The 22,726-nt window shown below is 35.2% G+C and overlaps 1 protein-coding gene across 4 annotated transcripts in view; it reads right to left on the minus strand.

Annotated features, from left to right (window-relative positions):
• Positions 1 to 22,726, minus strand: part of atxn7l1 (ataxin 7-like 1) — a 127,550-nt gene that overhangs the window by 57,361 nt on the left and 47,463 nt on the right. For 3 of the 4 annotated variants that reach the window (XM_039761180.1, XM_039761182.1, XM_039761181.1), the window contains exon 4: positions 83 to 305. In XM_039761180.1, coding sequence (XP_039617114.1) covers positions 83 to 305 — 223 coding nt within the window. Of the gene's footprint in view, positions 1 to 82; positions 306 to 13,348; positions 13,585 to 22,726 lie in introns of those variants that run through there. The other variant, XM_039761183.1, reaches the window with a different exon arrangement.

The raw sequence follows: 22,726 nt of genomic DNA on the forward strand, positions 1-22,726 counted from the left end.
CATATGCTCCAATCAAACAATTTTAAAACTGCAAGAAAAATCTGATCCAGTCAGGTAATGGCTTTATGGAAAGGTTACTTACCATGATTTATCTCTGACTGGTTTCGAATTCAACCCCGTGGGCTGCTGTTTATTAATGGAGGTATGTAGATTGTCTTTGGGTGTTCTGAATGGCTTGTAGCTGCTGTTGACTGTGCTATGTCTGATATAGGTTTTGGGTTTCATTTGGGCTAGTGATGTTCTAGAATTACAAGACGGTGAAGCTGGTGTGGGGGAAGGTTTACACAAAGAGCTGTGTCTTCTTTCTGAAATAAACAAAAGAAAATTTGGTTTACATGCTGGGCACTTACATTTATGTGAATTTACATTAAATTTTCCCTTTACATACTTCAATATTTATTCATCTTGTAACAAATTTCAGAGCATGTATAAGAGAGCACACAATGCAGTTCTTGAAATGTTACATCTTCGAATATAAAGTCAATGTTTTAAAAAAAAAACACCTGGTCTTTCATTTTCCTAAAAAAAGGAATTTACTGTGCAAAACAAACATTTCCCAGCATAGTAAAACTAAATAAAAAAATAGCAGCTGTGCAAAAGTGGATGTAAAATACAAAGAGTATTTACTCGGTAAAATGAGGTAAGTAAAAACAAGCCCTTATAATACATAAAGTATGAAACCTAGTCAATTTTTCTTACCCATACATTTTAATGAAATGATACATGCTCAAAACCTAAAGTAGCCTCAGATGTTCTCAAAGAGCACTGCTGAGATTTAAAAATTCATAGCAAAAGGCTTTGAAATTAACAGCTGAATGTAAGAAATTAGTTCACAAATGAGAAAAGTGTAGACCTACTGTAAGTGACTCTACATGTATATAGACATCTTTCAAAATCATGTTACATAGAAATAGCAAAAGATACAGTATATACATTGTGTACAAAATGCCCAAAACCACAACCAAGGGCCTTTTCATTATGTCATAGTTTCAGTTATGAATATGGAATTCATCAATGGCATTTTACCAAACTATACAAATACAATGATGATGTCTTGTCAGTTGCCCTCTTCTTCAAAAACAGTGCCCTAAATTCTGCCTTATTGTTAAAATTCTGAACTCATAAAAAATAAAAAACTGCTGCATCCAGATTGTATGCTAAAGTACAGCTAAGTTCAACTCTTGATCTGGTTACCTGCTTTCCAGATTTTCTATATCATCCCTATGTTTGAGCGAAACTCTCTGGATAACTGGACATCCTCCAACATTCCAAAAACAAATATGCTATCGTACTATAACAGGCTGCTCCAAAACTGGAGTGTACTTATGTCATTACCTGTAATAAGAATGTAACTTAGGGTTTAAAACTCCCACATCCTATGACCTGATAAAGAAAAACATGGTTGCAAGTAAGTGAAGTATAGTTGGCTCTCTAAAGCATTAAACAATCTGAAATACAGTATGCCAACAGCTGATAAAAATTACACTACACTGCAAGGTCAACCAGACTCCTTACTTTAGCAAAACATGGGGTACACGTATAGCATTCTAATTTAGACCTTTTCCAACAACTTTCCAGCTCTTGTTAAACAGCTAATATCCATAGCAACATTCAAAAAGGGCAGTGGACATATCTACTTAATCTTGTTTTTTGGTCTAGTTAAATTCTTCTATGCAGAGACCTGTTGTAGCTGTAACACATTCAATGCTTTCTTTCTCTACCAAACTCACATTCTCCAAAGAACGTTACACAGGAAGAACATTTCCTCAGTCACATTCTGATAACTGGTGTCCTGGACATCATCAAAATTTACTTGTAGCTTAGACACAAAAGAAGATAAAAATGATGGCTGCACTTGAATAAGAAGCAATTGGTTATTTGGACAACAAATTGTGATAGCCATTCCTTTAAGAAAGGCAGTTGAATAGACCAAGAAACATTAGGGGTTTACTTTTTGCTTTTGGAGTTATTTTAGTTTAGTTCACTTGTACTCTGTACTTTTTATACATAATATATAAATACAATATAAAATTTCATACTCTATCTATAAATTACTTTAAGTCAGCAGCATGTGTTACACAGTCATTAAAGTACACTTACTTGGCTTTAAAACAAGGTGATAACAATGAGGCACATATAGCAAAGATGAATTAAAAAGCTAAATTTGATAATACAGATATAATTTTTAAAATTGTATTTTATTGATATTATTTTAAGAAACAACATTCCATATAATCATGTCAAACTTAACTAACCATAATTCATCCCCTGCCTGAGAGAAAGTAATATAAAGACAGAATTGAACAGAAAATGTCCACAAATAATTTAAGATGTGTCTGGCCAGGCATTACAACTTTGGTTGGCCAGTGTCAGTCCAAAATTGTAAGCATATAATGGCAATGGCTTCTCTTTTTAATAGGATTCAAAACTCAGCAATTTGGAAAAGCTTCAGAATAGACTCATTGCTCTTCTGGATTGAGAAGACTCAGATGTGTTTCAGGTATGTCGTAAGGCCACATACTCTTTCTGAATCTGCTCTGGGCACATCCCAATGGGCAGAGACCCTGTATCAGAACCAGGACACGCTAGAGAGATTATATCTAGGCTTGCTTGGAAATGCCTTGGAATTTCCCAGGAACAGCTGAAATCTATGGAAAGGAAAAGGGAAGTCTGTACTGACCTACCTGGCCTGGTGCCACTGTGACCCTCACCAAGAAAAGTAGGTTGTAATAAGGTTGAGCTACCACAGCTATGCTGATGACACACAGCTGTACTTATCAATAGCACCTGATGACCCCGATTCCATCGATTCACTAACACAATGTCTGACTTGTATCTCAGAATGGATGAATAGTAACTTTCTCAAGTTAAATAAAGAGAAAACTGAAATCTTAGTGATTAGCAATAATGGATACAATGAGGCTATCTATACTAATAAAAGGCAAAGCCCTCACTCACTCACTCACTCACTCACTGACTCATCACTAATTCTCCAACTTCCCGTGTAGGTAGAAGGCTGAAATTTGGCAGGCTTATTCCTTACAGCTTACTTACAAAACTTGGGCAGGTTTCATTTCGAAATTCTACGCATAAGGGTCATAACTGGAAGCTATTTTTCCCCATATAATGTAATGGAGTCTTGAGTTGGAGATGGCCGTGGGGGGCGGAGTTTCGTGTGACATCATCACGCCTCCTACGTAAGTACGTAGAGAACAAGGAAGAACTCTAAACAGCGATGAGCACAAAACGCCATTTCACAATTGAGAAGGCAGAAAAACATTATGAAGCAAATGATGCATACAAGCATATTCATAAGTACAGCTACTGCGGAAACAAAGCACGGCGTGAACCGTAAGTTTATATTAAATTAAGTTCATAGACAGGCTGCCACTAGCGTTTGTAATTTAGTGCCTGCCCATATAAGGCCATCCATCAGCGGCAATCCAATACAAACACTGCCGGTAAATGTTCACGGGTGAAGGACTGTGCTTATGCAGAGGAAGATGAGATGGTCAGGGTGGTGTGTGGCACAAACTCATTGAACCTGCGAGAGAAAGTTTTAAGTGCTGGGTCTTAGCTGACATTACGAGATGGCACCAGTACAGCTGGGAACCTTCGATGCAAGAACACCAAGCGGCTCTACGTGAACTGATGCAATGCGCAGACAAAAGCAACAGTTCCAAAGAGTGCTGAACAAAAACCGAATTACACAATTGAGAAGGCAGCAAAAAATATGAAGCGTCTTATACATACAATCATATTCATAAGTGCAGCTACTGCGAAACAAAGCACACGGTGGAAAAAGTGAATGTCCTGCTAAAGGAAGACAGTGTAAAAAAACCCGTGCATGCAGTTTGTCACATCACAGATAAAAGGAAGACGAGTTGTTTATTGATGCAGTAAGGAACTAATCGATGAATGAAACCTCTTATCTTTACAACGATTGACAAACACGGAATGTAACTTGAACACATCCTACAAATACGAGCCTGATTGAAAGAAATAATGATAATCAAATCCTTGATGACAGCAACATTCAATAACACTCACAAAACAATTACTGTATATTGACAATCATGTTACGTTATTTTTAAAATGTTCCCTTTTCTTTTTCATAACTTCTACTTCTCCACTGCGTACACGGGTATATATATATAAATGTATATATATACCCGATCTACAATACATACTTTAGCATAGACAAGCCACACGCTGTGGCTAATTGTAGAGTCTTCTCTAACGCCACATTCGAGGTTCGATTCCCGAGAGGGGATGTACTGAGTATGTACGCGCTACCTGATTCATTTTACCTTCGATCTCCTTGGTTTGGGACGTATGAAAAAATATTAGGTTAACGCAGAATCATGTTACGTTATTTTAAAATTTTCCCTTTCTTAGCACAAGCACAGCTGAGAAGCTTCGATGCATGTACTCCATAACGTTAAAAATAACGCATTTAATCACACTTTCAATTCCAAGCAAACGGAACTTTTGTCAATGCATGATTTCCTGGTACATCCATTACACTGATGCACACATCACAGCTACAAAAATGTTAGAGTCGGAATAAAGCGCGTTCCTACGACTGATCATTTCGACTACCCGCGAAGCCTTGATAAAAGCATGGTTTTGTGCACACTGAAAAGCAAGCAAAATTAGATGCATTACAGAAAGCGGACTTTGTGGCTCTTACTGGGGATCATTGGACTTCCGTGACCGTTAGTAATTCTAAATACATCTAATTACAAAATGTTCAATGATCACACTGTTTTAGCCTAATGTACAAAATAATTTTGGCTAATGTTACTCAGAGTTTAAAGAGTAAGCTGGTCAAATTACCTTTTATGTTTCTGACTTATTTTTTAAGAAGAAAACTGCACTTTATGTTGAAATTTTGGTTATTATTATTTAAAGAGAATACTATTCTGAAAATGTACTTAAAGTACTTAAACTACCACTTTATTTTTAAGTCTGCCCAATTTTAACCAGGGATGATATTTTTGTTTCTGTTTTGAATTCAAATGCAGTTTAAAGCTTTTTTCAGAAATTAAAACAGCTTCAGTTTACAATATTCATGTCCATGTCTATTATTTGATTCTGTCGCCCACTAAAACCGTTTTAAATTAAAAAAAAAACATTTGCGATTTGGGGCAAATTTACGTGTGCGATTACATACGATTAATCAAGATTAATTCTTACACAGCCTCTAATTAATTGGATTAATTTTTTAATCGAGTCCCACCTAATATATATATATGTAGATATATATATGTAGATTTGTATATATATGTGTATATACAGTATATATGTAGATATGTATATGTTGTATATACAGTATGTGTGTATATATATATTTATATATATGTTTATATGTATATATATGTTTATATATGTGTCTGTGTGTGTATATTATATATATATATATATATATATATATGCCAGCAACACTCATGACAATGACAAAACAATTACATTGTCAATCATGTTACGTTATTATTAAAATGTTTCCTTTTCTTTTTACTTCTCCGCTGCCAATCGCAGGTATTTTGCTATATATATATATATATCATATAAATAGATAGATATGACAACAATACTCATATCAATGACAAAACAATTACATTAACAATCATCTTACGTTATTTTTAAAATGTTTGCTTTTCTTTTTCGTAACTTCTTTAACACACTACTTCTCCGCTGCGAAGCGCGGGTATTCTGCTAGTTAGAAATAAACTGGATACATTAGAATTAAAAGTCAAGACGGAGGTAAAAAGCTTAGGGGTAATTGTTGACTGTAATCTGAATTTTAAATCGCATATTAATCAGATCAATAGGACAGCATTTTTTCACTTAAGAAACATAGCTAAAGTTAGACCTCTTATATCACTGAAAGATGCTGAGAAATTAGTTCACGCGTTTGTTTTCAGTCGACTAGATTACTGTAACGCACTTCTCTCAGGACTACCCAAAAAAGACATAAATCGTTTGCAACTAGTGCAGAATGCAGCTGCTAGAATCCTAACTAGGAAAAGAAAATCCAAACACATTTCTCCAGTTTTAATGTCACTACACTGGTTACCTGTGTCATTCAGGATTGACTTTAAAATTCTGCTTATGGTTTATAAAGCCTTAAATAATCTCGCCCCATCTTATATATCGGAATGTCTGACACCTTATATTCCTAATCGTAACCTCAGATCCTCAAATGAGTGTCTCCTTAGAATTCCAAGAACAAAACTTAAAAGAAGTGGTAAGGCGGCCTTCTGCTGCTATGCACCTAAAATCTGGAATAGCCTGCCAATAGGAATTTGCCAGGCTGATACAGTAGAGCAATTTAAAACACTGCTGAAAACATATTACTTTAAAATGGCCTTTCTATAACTTCAATTTAAACTTAATTTAACTTAATCCTGATACTCTATAAGTTCAATTAATCATAATAACTATTCATGGTGGCTCTAAAATCCGTACTGACCCCTACTCTCTTTTCTGTTTCTTTTTCCGGTTTCTTTGTGGTGGTGGCCTGCGCCACCTCCACCTACTCAAAGCTTCATGATGCTCCAACAATGATGGAAGGATTAAAAGGCAGAACTCTACGTGACCATCATCTTCAAGTCCTTCCATGAAAACCCTAAATCCAAAGAGGACTGTTTCATTTATGTTAGGTAGAATGCCCAGAGGGGACTGGGCGGTCTCATGGTCTGGAATCCCTACAGATTTTATTTTTTCTCCAGCCGTCTGGAGTTTTTTTTGTTTTTTCTGTTCCCCCTGGCCTTTGAACCTTAGTCTTATTCGATGTTAATTAATGTTGATTTATTTTTATCTTTTATTTTTCTATTCTTTATTATGTAAAGCACTTTGAGCTACTGTTTGTATGAAAATGTGCTATATAAATAAATGTTGTTATTGTTGTAATTACACCAGCAGAAGCTCTTAAAGTTATGGAAACATGCTACAGCTAAAAACTTAAATTACTTCAGACCAGTGTTTCTGGCATTACTGTTAATGTAAACACTTGAAAAACAGAGAGAATATACAGGGTTTATTGGATATATTTAAGTTTGTCTACCATACTGATAGAAGCACATCCAATACACATCTATTGTATAACCACTTAAAAGGCATCAAAACTCATGCATGACTCCTGATAGTACACGTCTCATCCAGTCCCACTTTCTAGCAGAGAAAATTATTAAAGATTTTAATTTGAACTTTAGCTTGATAGGGTAGTTGGTTGACTTTTTAATACACAGGATCTAAAAAGTTAAGGTAAATGGTTGCTTGTCTGACATGCTGTCTTCATTAACAGGGTCTCTTCAAAGATGTGTTCATTCACCTCCTTCATGAATTCAACGCACTATCGAATGCCCCAATAAATATGAATAGAGGTTCATCTCAAAATCTGCTGATTGCCCTATGATCTTGAGGCTACCTAGTAAGAACAAAGTAAGTTTTGGTCCAGTGTTACATGCATGTTGCAACATGTTGTCACACTTTGGGTTTTCTTTCTCTTTTGGTGTATCTTCAGTGTGGTTGGGTGTCAAGAAGGGCAGTCTTAAATAAAATGTACTATTACACCAACATGACTAAATTTGAAATTCATGTTGTACTGTACATGTACATGTATACAAAATATCTCATTAGGAACTTCATTACACTGTTGAATAAGTTAAAAAGAATAGCAGGCTAGGCAAATGTAATTGAGCACTTTCCTAAAGGTTGCTGTAACTATCTGGAGAAAAAGTGGAAGTTTTACAGTATTATTCTGGGACAGGGACTACCAGAGGACTTAAGGAAAGAGCATATTCATGAATCCATCCATTTCACGGACTAGCTTAATTCATTATAAAATTGTGAGGAGGTATAATTAAATTAGTTTGGTTGCCACTTCTGTCTCTTCATTTAAATTAAAGCTAAAAACACTCTTCTCTTAAATATCACATAGTATTAAGCTTTAAAAAGCAGCACACATTTTTATATTCATTCAAGAAAGCTTGAGTTCTTTATTCACTAACAAAGTGGAATATTATGGCACTGCATGACTTCAGGCTACAGTAATGTCTACTCATAAAATATGAGTATATCTCTATTAAACATACTAGTTATTCCTAATGATTATCCATTTTATCACTTTTAAAACTCCATTTTGTCAGTGGCAACAATGTTTTTAATTTACTGTTTGTTTACTGAATATGATGTTTGATAGTCTTTACTTTTGCACATATGTGTAAATAGTTCATGAATTTACAGATCAGCTACTGCATTAAAGGTGTGAGATATGGCTGGTCATTCATCCCGGCCAATACCCCCAGGCCGCTAGATGGAGCCCTCCTTGCAGCATGGAGGTGCCTTGATTGCCAGCAGGGAATTATGGACAACGAAGTTTTTATGCACAGCCCTGCTGGCTACCATGGGGACCGCCAGGAGTCGCTACAGGGAGGCACAAGGACATCTATTTTCCCTACACCCCGAAAGTATGTCCCAGTCACATGGACAGAAGGAATGACGTGCTTCCAGGATGAAAAAGGAGTTTTTGATCTAACCCGGAGGTGCTAAGAAGTCACATGGACTGAGGGTTCAGAAGCACTTATGGGTCAAGGACTATAAGGGACTGTGGGAAATCTTCAGACATTGAGCTGAGCTGGGTGGAAGGGTGGCAATGCATCTGGGAGAGTGGAGGATTATTGATTATATTGATTGTGTATTATTGTTATTGATTTATTGAAGTATAGGGGAGGTGGAGGTGCTTTGTGCACTTACTTATAATAATAAATATTATTATTGGACTTTTACCTGGTGTCTGACGTATAGTCTGAGGGTTCAAGGGGACGACAAAGCCCAAAACTGTCACAAAGGTTACATATTTTGAAACAGTGGAATGGTGGGTAATGTTGCTGACTAACTGATTCTGTGCCCTGGGGTTTGAATCCTGTGCCCTGTCTTTAGCCATAAGAAATATGCAAATGTTCCTCATGTCTCTATGGTTTTTTCTTCAGGTATTCCAATTTTCCACCAGCATTACCAAAGAAGTGCAGGTTAATTTAACTAATGGCTCCAAATGCGTCCTGTGTGAGTTGGCACTTCGATGGACTGGCATCCTGTCCATGGTATGCTTATGGAGAATTTATTGGGTTTGAGATTATGTTTAAGTCATAGGTAGCTTGAAATAAATTAATCAGTAGTTGATTTTATCTGATTTAGGAAATGGAACTGATGTAGGTAGTGTGAATAATGCTTCTGAAGGGTACGGATACATCGCACAATTTCCAGTGTTTGTTTGTTTGACCCACTACCACATTTTTGACCATTATACTATCCTCATATTCTCTATGTTGCTTTCATCCCTGGATCTCCTGTACTACCGAAAAGATATGATTGTTATGCAGTCTGCACTGGAAAATAATAAGGCACACCAGCATTATGGGTTGAAAATCCAAATACTGACCAACATTAGCAACTTTCTAATTAAAATTTAAAAATATGGAGTATTACATTTGATGTCACAAATGTATCATTTTTAACAGACACATTACAAACATAACCAAATGACTGTGTTGTAAACATAATGTTTCAGATAGTCTAGTTGTTTACGGTAAAAAGATGTGATTAAGGCAATCCATATTAAATGGATGAATTACCTACACACAATGATTTACATTAATTTCTTCCCTGAGACCCTTCAGCACCCAAGAGAGAGAAAACAGGATCACACTAAAACAAAAGTTAAGAACCTTTATAAAGTTTTATTAAATTTGTATCACTAAAACAACAAGCAGTGTGTTAAAAAGACAGGTTTGTGTTTTACACTTTGAGTGCATTTCATCTTATTCAATACAGTATTAGATACAGTATGTCTCAGAGGTTTGTACAGATTAGATGCTGTGTTTAACTAGAAGGAGAAAGGATATCAAAGGGTGTACTTAGTATGTGCTTTGATATATAGTCTCTTGCTTGATCACATTCTACATACAAGAAGTTGTTTAATGTAGAACCCCAAAGGAAATTGCATTGTTTAATCACATACTTCATCTGCCAATGTGTGTGCTCATACAGTACATGCTCTACTAACCTCAACAAGCTAGATAAGTGTAAATATGTAATAATGTAGGGCCTGGATTTAATTTTTTGATGGTTGAGAGGGGATTCCCTCACACAAATATAAATGGTTGGGAATTTCCTGGCCTTTTGGTTTTCAACATGAGTTTGATTAAGATTAATATAATTATGATCATCATCTAAATGATGCCTTATTTATCCTACCATGTGCACATAACATTTTTATTCACTAATGCTGACACTGCAGAATAAATAATGCTTAAAATAATACTAAACCAACTAAAATCAAAAGATCATTATATTATTGCCACATGGTTCAGTAAATACTGAGCCTACTCAGGTTACTTTCATTTAGATCATCTCCTTTACAACAACTTTTATATGTGTTTTTGTAAAAATACACTTTTCAAATCAGGCTGGTCAGAAACACCCATAGTCACTCATACAGACTAATTTAGGGTTGACAATTAACTTAACCTGGAAATTTTGAAACCCTACAGCAAAACCTACACAGACACACAGAGAACATATAAACTCAAAGAACAGAGTGACTGAGCTTGGGATTCAAACCCAGTGTTCTGGAGCTATAAAGCAGCAGGACCAAATGTTGCAGCACCATACTGTCCTAGTACATCAACCACCTTAAACAAAATTTTGTTTTATTTCCTCAGTTGCAGCTGACCTTTATTTATCTTACTTTTACTTTTTCTGGTTACAAGGCTTGAACTAGAATGACAGGGGACCTTTATATTTATTAATGACAGTGTACAGATGGCGGAGTGGTGGCTCTGAGGCTAGGGAATTGCACTGGCAATCACAAGGTTGCTGGTTCAAATCCTGTAAACACCAAAAGTGACTCTACTTCATTGGGCCCTTGACCTGCAATTGCTCCGTCCTGGGTATGACGTCAATCTGCATCCAGCCCTGCATGTAGGCCCTCCAAACTGCAGGAAAAAACCTGGGGGTTGGTGGCAGAATTGGCACTCCAGCCACCATAAAAAATCTCACACTATTCCATTCCATCTGAACTAGTATGGCGCTGAGGTGTCACCCTTTGCATAGCTGCACTCGGGTCCTAATCTGGGATCTCTATGTATAGATGATACAGTATACATGTGTATATACTATAAGTTAGTCCCATTGCTATGTTCCATCCTTCTAGCTAATCTCATAGATAAATTAATTACATAGCAGCTATGTATTTTGTAGTGTTCTAGTATACTTTCCTAAGAAGAAAATTTGATTTCATATAAAAAGCCAATTACAGTTTTCACTAATTTTTGAATGTAGTAGATTTTAAATTGTGCTTGTCATTTGTTCTTCTGTTCTTGTCTTTACATTTTCCTGTACTACTACCTGTACTCATGATGTCAATCATTTAATTACAGGCATTAATATATCCATCTATCGTACATAAACATTTAACTGCTTTTTAATTATAGCTCACTCAGTATGTGCACTGCCTTCAGCCAATTCTGTCTCCACTCTCAGGCTCCATTTCCACAGGCATGCCATATACAATATATGTGTGTGTATGTTACATAATGTTATGTATTTAATTTTTACTGATTTCAATTTGTAAATATACATGGTGCTATAAGAATAAATGAAGCTGACTCTGAAGCTGTTGCTCTTACTTATAATGTTTACTCATAATTTTGAAATACAACACTCTTAGATGTGGTGGCTGGGGTTTGAGATTTTCAAAATGCATTCTCAGAAATGAATCTTTATTTAAATATTATTTTAATCAACTGTTTTTATGTAGCATCTTTCACAGAATACATCATTCCAAGATGCTAAGTATTAATTATAATTTTACCAAGTCTTACTACATCAAAGTACAGTATATATTGTAAGATGTTGTGTCAGTATATCTGCTGATGAGTCAATACTCTCTTCACTGTGTCTGTGTTTATAGTAGTAGTAGTAGTAGTATACTAATAGTAGTGGATGACTGCAGATATAAATCTCTAGATCTGACTCCGATGGAAATACTACATCACTTTTACAGGTGCAAAAGAAAAGTAAAAAAAAGACATTCCTGGTGATTAAATGTCTGGCATTTATGGTTTCCAATATCACTAGCCTGTAATGATTTTCCTCTAGGGATTCTATTTGGGAAATGCATTATTTGATTTCCTTTTCTAAATTTTTCATATTTACAATTGAACAAATTTCTCATTTAATTAATGTCATTATCTAAAGAAAGTTAAATTAAACAAGGCTTTCAATATGCTTAATTTAATACAACAGGTCATAACTCTGTTGATTGCTCACTGGGACAGAACTATATACATAAAAGCTAATCAAAACATTTGACAATCAATTAAGTATTTTATTGATTTCATGATAAGCAGATTTTTTGATTTCTTCTTTCAAGTGTTAACATGAGAAAGTACTGTAATGTGACTCTTTCGAGTTTTCTGTGGATTTAAAAAAAATCAGGGCAACGGAGCTTTTTGTTTATAGAATACAGTTTCACTGAAACTTTAAAGGGTTGTTTTCTAACTTACAGCCTAATACTGCCAAAACAAATCCAGCACCCACAATCCTGAAATGCAGTGTAAAAAAATTATACAAATGAATACCCTTCCTATTTTTTCATTCCTAAAAATAAGTGACTGTGAAAGTTCTCTTAAAAAATAATAATAATAAAAAAACTCAACTTTGAAAGTCAGAATTCAAAGTTAGTACTTTGGAGATAGGAGGCAGCACTATTAGTCACTGTGACTCAATGCCATACTATTTGACACATACAAATAGTTTTTTTGTTTTAAATAAAATTTGTTTTGTATATTTGAAGAAAATCATATTATTTTGATAATATACCCAGAATCATAGCAGTATAGGTCAAGATAAAATTTTACAGGGATCAAAATGTGCATTGTTTTTTAAGAACATAGGAAGAGAAGCAACTCATGGTTCACAGCTGAGCTGAAACGCCATTAAGTTTCACTTTTGTAATGTCTTAACTGTCAAAAGGAAGTAGGTCAGTGCATACAAACATATCGAATTCTAGTGAACAGTAGAAATGCTACTTGCAGCTACTCAGCTTTTGTTTATAGTTCAAGCTCTTACAGCATAAAACCACAATTAACAGGGCAAAATACTTTCACTTCCTGGCGAAGAATACAGTGTTACATGCACAAGTTAGAAACATAACCTTCAGCACACAACACATGTAAAAACATTTTATTTTAGATATTACTGCAACAAGTAATACATATTAAAAGTGTCAGCTTATAAGAGGAAAAAACAAGAATAATAAATATAAACTTAAACCACTTACAAATGCATAGGTTGCCCGCAAAAATGAAAGTGCAAAACGTCTTTAAACATGCTGTAATTTCCAGTAACTGAGGCAATTGCAAACAAAGCTAAGTTAGTAAAAAGAGGTTCAGATGCCAAGTTTCTCAGAACAGTATAATAACTTGAATGCCATACTAAAACAAGTTATTCACAGCTGGTGTAAGAACTCCGATACAGGAAACAAACAATCCAAGCACATCCGCAATTACTAGTTTGACAGGCACTTCATAAAACACCCACAGCAGTTAGGTCCCACTGCCTGGGCACTGCGAATATAAAACTAGGATGGATGGTTGCCAGGAATAACAAAGCTGAAACACCCTCAACACCACACCCCCCTTTACTGAGTCACATTATCAGCACATGAACACATTGACTGTCACACACTTGTAAATAATGGGATCCTTACTTAAATCATTAAACTTGAATAGTAAGCAGGCCTCCCAATACATACAACTTTGTCTTCCTTTAAGCTAACATATTTGCTGCTGCAAAATACAAGTATCTGTTTATTAACAACTTGATCAGTAGCATATGATACAGCAAAATGATCTAAGCAATAATCAGTGGGTTAGTGACACTGCCAATATATATTTAAATGATAGGCACTCTTAGTTGTTTATGATAATTGTTTTGACTTGAATGCATTAATATTACAAAGAATTGTAAGTTACTAATGATAGATTAATTTTGAAATATAGGGAAACAGTCCAGCAAAGATTCTTCATCTTCTCCTTCTACTTCCTGTTCAATTACTTCAAGCAGTTAGCATACATTGATACTCCTGTCAATAGTTTTCCACTGGTCAGAGTTAGAATGGCACAAAAAGTCAGGTTCTGGATTCTAATATACAATAAAAGCATCAGGCTGGTAATACTGTCTACTGAACCTGTTTGAAAATAATTTTTAACAACTCAAGACTTGATCTGTACTTGGACTATAGCCAGTTTTCAGGGTTGAAAGCAGGGGATTACTCCTTTCATGTTCAGCCAAACTGATTGTAAATTCACACTTTAGGTTTTAACAGCATGATAATTGTTTGTAAATAAACTTAATATGAATTCATACACCTGAGATTGATGTGTAAATCAATTACCCTCATTTAAACATTAGAATTACATTATTAACTATGAAGTCCACATTACATTCTTTGTCAGGAAGATGTCCTACTGATCTCAAACTTTATACATCTTAAAATCCCCCAAGAATAGACGTCATACTGTAGCTCTGATCACTGAACTGCACAACAAAAACCATAAGCACACTAGATGCAGAAATAGAATCAATTCTAGGAACAGATACTTAGAGCTTGTTTTTACCAAGAAAAGACACCAGTACAGATGCTCCTAAAGCCCAACATTTTTGGTAATTTTGCAGTAATAAGCTAGGTTCCTTACCAGTGCCCTTGTGCACCTTACAACCCCAAGGCTGACAAGGAAGCACTGTTAATCATACTCAGGGTAAACCTGCTGAAGCATGACAAAATGACACTTATACAACCAGAAGTATAAGGATATTTATTTTTACACTAACACCACTTATATAGAACTGTAGCCTCTGCATACATCATTGACACAGCCTAAGCCTAGCCTAAAAATCTACTGTGGTATACATATTACTACATATACAGTACCTATAGTAGAACATTGTTGTTTGTATCAGAGTTATTTACATTATAAAAAACTATGTTTTTTTTCTTACTAATAATAGAATATTGCAAAAGTAAAAGGATAAGACTATTTTCAAAGAGAAAACACGACAGAAAAACAAATCCCTACCCTCAGTACATAATTTTCCCTACATAAATCTATGATGTCAGCTGTAAATTGCTGCAGGACACTTAAATAAAATGAAAAGAATCATATCTTGTTAAATAAAAGAACATTACTGTATATACTCAACTCATGAAGTGGGGGAGCAGTAAAATAATTAACATATGCAATGAATGTAAATCTCTTAAAATGTGTCCACAGTCCAAACAACTGTGCTAAGTTTCTGTCAGACTGAGTCATTGAGTTTTTAACTGATTGTGCCCATAGACGTGCACCTTGATACAAATACACAAAAAGACTACTTCAAAACTAATAAATTTGTGTTCATAGATGCCTAAGTCATTCAAAGCCATTAAAAATGAATAGTAATAGTTTAACATGCATCACATTGTGAGACTTTTTGGGTTTTAACTTTATGCATTATTTCCTCCTGTGTAGTAAAGACTTTCCAAGATGGTGATGGTGAGAGCAAGTGATGAGTTGTTTTTCTTTAACATTTAAATACTTCACTGCCTTTCCTGTACTATAAGTAGTTCCAAACCATACCAGGTACATGGTGCGATATGATGTGTGTTTTACATTATATTATCTCAATCTTTATAAGTTCATCTCTCCCATATTTGTTTAGCACTGTCACTGTGAATTCAGACAGTTCATATTGCAGTTCTTCCTCCCTGAATAAATAATGTCAACTGGACCTTTCTATTCATGTTAGTGTTGACTGAAAGGAGACATCTAAGGGAGTCATGAGAATTGGCCAATCCTGTCTACATATACTTTCTGTACTGAAGAAGAAGCTTATGACCACAAACCTTGACAGGCATTGCTACTATAAACATAACCATCCTTTCTCATTCTTACCACCCATAGCATGATACCCAGGATATCATTATTTTGTTTGCTTATCTTGCAAGACATGCCAAACAGAGACTCCACACTAAGTGTTCAGTCGTACTCATCATTTTGTACATTTTAGCCATCTAAGGTTAACCTACTTGTATGAAGCACTCTATAACACCATACTTCATTATAATAGATGTCACTCCAGATCTTGTTGTAAGCTTTGGCATAGGTTGTGATGTTAATTTTAATTAAGAAAGACTCTGTCTGATTAGTTTACTCATTGTTTTTTTTTTCAGATACTGAAAGATCATGAAGAAATTCATTAAGAAAATGAATGCTTATTAAGGTTTTATGAATTCTCCATCTCAGGAGAAAATGAGGCAGGAAATTACAGACCTACAGCAGAAACTGGAGATTTATTTAAATTTGATCAAATCAAATCAGTCCACAGACAACATTTTAAACATTGCAGGAAAAATCAGCAGTCTCTACAACATATCAAAGATAAAAATCAGTGCACCACTTAAAAAGAAAAATACTACATATTGATGGCAATGGTGAAGACATTAAAACTATATATAGATAGGGGGTGGTAGTGCAAATGGTACCAGCCAGGGAATAGGTGATTATTAAAGAAAAAATTCAGCTCAGCTGATTACTTACAGTGCATCCGGAAAGTATTCACAGCGCATCACTTTTTCCACATTTTGTTATGTTACAGCCTTATTCCAAAATAGACTAAACTCATTTTTTTCCCTCAGAATTCTACACACAACACCCCATAATGAAATCATGAAAAAAGTTTACTTGAGGTTTTTGCAAATTTATTAAAAATAAAAAAAACTGAGAAATCACATGTACATAAGTATTCACAGCCTTTGCCATGAAGCTCAAAATTGAGCTCAGGTGCATCCTGGTTCCCCTGATCATCCTTGAGATGTTTCTGTAGCTTAATTGGAGTCCACCTGTGGTAAATTCAGTTGATTGGACATGATTTGGAAAGGCACACACCTGTCTATATAAGGTCCCACAGTTGACAGTTCATGTCAGAGCACAAACCAAGCATGAAGTCAAAGGAATTGTCTGTAGACCTCTGAGACAGGATTGTCTCGAGGCACAAATCTGGGGAAGGTTACAGAAAAATTTCTGCTGCTTTGAAGGTCCCAATGCGCACAGTGGCCTCCATCATCCGTAAGTGGAAGAAGTTCGAAACCACCAGGACTCTTCCTAGAGCTGGCCGGCCATCTAAATTAACCGATCAGGGGAGAAGGGCCTTAGTCAGGGAGGTGACCAAGAACCCAATGGTCACTCTATCAGAGCTCCAGAGGTCCTCTGTGGAGAAAGGAGAACCTTCCAGAAGGACAACCATCTATGCAGCAATCCACCAATCATGCCTGTATGGTAGAGTGGCCAGACAGAAGCCACTCCTTAGTAAAAGGCACATGGCAGCCTGCCTGGAGTTTGCCAAAAGGCACCTGAAGGACTCTCAGACCATGAGAAACAAAATTCTCTGGTCTGATGAGACAAAGATTGAACTCTTTGGTGTAAATACCAGGCGTCACGTTTGGAGGAAACCAGGCACCACTCATCACCAGGCCAATACCATTCCTACAGTGAAGCATGGTGGTGGCAGCATCATGCTGTGGGGATGTTTTTTAGCGGCAGGAACTGGGAGATTAGTCAAGATAAAGGGAAAAATGACTGCAGCAATGTACAGAGACATCCTGGATGAAAACCTGCTCCAGAGCGCTCTTGACCTCAGACTGGGGCGACGGTTCATCTTTCAGCAGGACAACAACCCTAAGCACACAGCCAAGATATCAAAGGATTGGCTTCAGGACAACTCTGTGAATGTCCTTGAGTGGCCCACTAGAGCCCAGACTTGAATCCGATTGAACATTTCTGGAGAGATCTTAAAATGGCTGTGCACCGACGCTTCCCATCCAACCTGATGGAGCTTGAGAAATGATGCAAAGAGGAATGGGCAAAACTGGCCAAGGATAGGTGTGCCAAGCTTGTGGCATCATATTCAAAAAGACTTGAGGCTGTAATTGCTGCCAAAGGTTCATCGACAAAGTACTGAGCAAAGGCTGTGAATACTTATGTACATGTGATTTCTCAGCTTTATTATTTTTTAATAAATTTACAAAAACTTCAAGTAAACTTTTTTCACATTGTCATTATGAGGTGTTGTGTAAAAAAAAAAAGAATTTAATCCATTTTGGAATAAGGCTGTAACATAACAAAATGTGGAAAAAGTGATGTGCTGTGAATACTTGCACTGTATATCCTTATTTGTCTAAATACAATACATAACTTTTACAATTATTTAAATTATTTTATTATGTATTTTTTATTGCAAAAACTGTAGTTCGCTATCATTTTTATGTTACAAAACCTAATATTCCTCATTTACACCCTAAATTGATTTTTCACTCTGACCAAAAGTATTACAAGAGGAAGCAAAATGTATGTTTATAAGGAAAAGAGATAAAACAATCAACACATTCAATTCTGCTAGATCAAATTATACATAGGTACTTTCCCAGATGGCATACTCACCAGTACTTCACAAATTTACAAACATGATACAATAACAAACACAATACAGTAACAGGATAACACTAAATCTACACAAATACAAATAAAAATTACTATTTTTTTCCCCTTGTAGTCTTGAAGATTCTGTTCTGCTAGAGGTGCCCTAGGTGTGTTCCTATGTTTATCTCCTTTTTCCAGGGGTAACCTCCAGTCACTGCTATAATCCAAAGATTTGAGCGCAAAACAACAAATGTCCCCACTGTGAATTATGGTAGGTGTGCGTGAGTGTGCACTGCGATTTCTTTCTACGTTTGGCACTTGGATGCTCTGCATACCAGCATTCTACAAAAGGCAAACACAAAATATTGTGTAACAGATACTGGATGCCTCCCCTAAGGTATTAGCTTTTTACAAGCCAAAAGGCAATATACAATTATATAAATATAAAATATAATAATTTAGTTGTATCACAGTTTAAAAAAAAACTGGAAATTATCACAGTTAAAAAAAAAGAAAATTATTTTTTATATTTTATATGTTATGAGTGTTATAATTTATGGTTATCATGTTTGTAAATAAATGTTAAGGAAAGCTATGTAAAGATTAAGCTCAAATGAATATTGAACAGATTTTACAAGCCATGACATCTTGCATTATATCCTTCCTACAGCTGCCAAAATTACATAGGAAAAAATTTGCCATTTGACCATAGTTCATAGAAAAGCACAATTCCTCTGGAAATACTTAAACAGAAAAAAGCACTTTCATGAGTGAGGGTGGCAATTGCTGTCATTGTATAACTAATTAATGAGCAGACAAACCACATTTAAGCTAAAGTGCAATACATATGAACAAGTCAAATTATTTAAGCATCACTGAAAGTACTATATTAAGCTTGAACAAATGGCAAATATCAGTATAAGTAATTTGACAGTTTTATGTTTCCACAAAAATACATTAACAATGTTAAAAATTTTAAACTTTTGTCTTCGAAAATACTGGTAAACTAATTTATTATCCATTTAGCCATCCATTATCAAATCCATTTAATTCAGTTTAGAGTGCAGGTCTAATACAGAAGCATTATTCACCTAAGACGTTGGTTTAAGGCTGAAAAAAATCAGAATCAGTAATGACACCTGTTGGCCAAGAATGATACTGCAGGTTTAACAGTTGTCCTCTCCAGCTCACAGTGGATGATTGGCTTTTCCTTTTCGTTCACTCTGATCATTAGCTATCTAATAATATTTCTAATCTCTGAAGAAGAAATTAGTAATGTTGTGGTCACATAATGTCTTATTGCTAATCTTTAAAATAAACAGGTAACTAGCAGGGAATGTCAAATTTTTCTAAACACAAAATTGTAACATTGACTGCAGGAAGTTAGAATGTTAAGAAAAGCACTGCTCACCGACTAAAACCCTTTTCATCGAGATGTTGAAAAAATTTTAATTAGTATCTAACAACAATTAATATTAATAATTACTATCTAACAATGGTAAGGACACGAGTAGTATCTCTAAACTTTACTGGTTTTTATAAAGAGTGCAACACCTAGATTATCTGAGGCAGTGCCAGAAACTGAACCTTTCAATCACAATTTCACAAAACAAATGTAAGTAAACTACCAATAAATTGCATTAATCAACAATTTGCTCATAGTGTGATCTAACTCGCCTTAAAACTCTACATAACACATACTGCTCTCAATTCAGAATATCTAAAATGTACCCTGTTTAAGATCCTATTTTTGAAAGTTGCAATCAGGCATTACTCTGATATCTTACAGTACATTGCTAGCAGGTCAGCTTATTTTATTCTAGTAGAAGCATCTTAACCCATCTACCACTACACCACTAGAAAACAATGTGCTATTTTACTTTACTTTACAAAGAACTGTCCAAAGCCTTTTAGGCCCTAATGCCAATTAGAGATTACTTCACAGTAACATCTTCTAATATCTTTTTCTATAAATTGGCAGGGGATGGGATATTGGCCTCGAGCAGAATAAGATATGGCATGTTATGTTTAACTCATAAATTCACTTACTGTATTATAATTCATCATTGTTATATTGTTATATTTACAAAAGAAATTTTAAAACATTTACAACCAATGACTTATATAGGGTTAGTTACTACTTTATGCCAGACTCCATAAGAGTTTCATTTTAGGCTAAAGCTTATTATAACACTTATATGTTATGCACATTGTTACTGTGTTTAATTTTTTACTTTGGAATCACCAATTTTCTCCACTGGCAGTATTACCGTTAATGTTTTGCATAGTTGATATATGCACAGTTTACCTAGAATTTTTCTGCACAAATCCGTGCTGGTTAATGGGAAGCCAGCAGAGATATTATAGGTGGATAATGCTCATGTTGAGTAAGAGATAACACCAGAATCCCACAGAAATGTGTTTTAGGACTGGTGTTGTCCCAGTGTGAACTAGTGAAATTTTCTGCAGGTCTATTATTGAATATATTTATTTAAGAACGGCTGAAATAATTAACAACCAACTATACAAATATATTTTATATCTATGATGCATGCATTTTTTATTCCATAGACAATATCTGGCAGGTTGTCACTGTAAAAGGGAATTGGTTTCCAAATGACTAATAGGTTTGAATACATAAAGAATGAACTGCTTCAAAAATCACTGGATGCCACCTCTCCACTTTGGAGTACTGTACTTATTCAGACATAAAGCCCTAAAGATCTTATCTAGCCCGTCACACCCTCCTCTGTTTACTCTCCTCCCATCTGGCAAACGACTTACTTCTATCAAAATCAGGACTACCAGATTTCATAACAGCACTTACATGCAATCTGTGAGACGCGTTAAGTTAATACCTTGACCTTACAGTTTTCTATACCGATTTTGTGTGTCTTTCTTTTAACTGGTTATTTGTGGGTTGTTGATGATTATAGGTGTCCTCATGTTTTATGTTTGTACTCATGTTTTGTGATTGTTATGGAAGAAAAGTAAAGTAAGATAAGTTAACATAAATCAGTGCTGCCTCAAAGTAAGGAGACCTGGGTTCACTTCCTGGGTCCTCCTTGTGTGGAGTTTGCATGTTCTCCCTGTGTCTGCGTGGGTTTCCTCCCACAGTCCAAAGACATGCAGGTTAGGTGCATTGGCGATCCTAAATTTGTTCCTTAGTGTGTGCTTGGTGTGTGGGTGTGTATTTGTGTGTGCTCTGTGGTGGGCTGGCGCCCTGCCCGGGATTTGTTCCTGCCTTGTGCCCTGTGCTGGCTGGGATTGGCTCCAGCAGACCCCCATGACCCTGTGTTAGGATATAGCGGGTTGGAAAATGACTGACTAACATGACTGACAATGTAAATCAAATAACAGCAAAAAACAGAAAAGTTTAATTCTATGTGCAGGATCCAAGAAAATAAAATATAAATAGGTCAAAGACACTTAACATGAATGAAATCCTAAAGATGATTTATGAATTAATAATTATACTTATAAGCAATTACAGTCTTTAAAAAACATAGGTATACACATCTGGAGTGCAGTATGCAAAAGAAACTAAATAGACAGATACAAACAGATAATCTACATATTCATAATCCAGAACACTTCAGCATTGAACAACCTGAAGTTTGATCTTTAAAATTCTTCAAAGTTTATCTGTGACACTTTTGAAAGATATGAAAATGTGCAGCTAAGTGAAAACCCCAGAAAAACCTCCTCACAGATGAAGAATTTAAAGAGTAAAACAATGTAGTCATGTAGTTAAAGCAATTATACTACCAACATTTAGAATTACTTGGATTGTGGGAAAATTCATTAACAAATTTTTTGCTTTATCAGGAAAATGTAGCCATTATTTTGTCTGAAAAGTCTATATAGACTAAAATGTCTTATTTTATCAATCAACCAATAAACCAATCTATGTGTCCTTATATTACAGAACACCACCACAAGTGCTGTTATCATAAGTAAAATTCATGAGGAGCCCAACATTTGTAAGCTTACTGTACTAATGTTGCTAATCTTTTGACATACTGTATGTGTTGAAAATCAACCACATACTGTAGTAATAAGTTGTAACTATAAATGGGAACATCAAGCAACACACCTCACAAGATTACAAGATGCATAATACAAAAGAAAATGACATTTTTAATTATTTTTAAGCCATGTCTGCACTATACCTAATTTTTTGCCACAAATATGTTAGAAAT

Source organism: Polypterus senegalus, chromosome 8 (genome assembly GCF_016835505.1).
Source record: "Polypterus senegalus isolate Bchr_013 chromosome 8, ASM1683550v1, whole genome shotgun sequence".
In the NCBI taxonomy this organism is placed as follows: Eukaryota; Metazoa; Chordata; class Cladistia; order Polypteriformes; family Polypteridae; genus Polypterus; species Polypterus senegalus.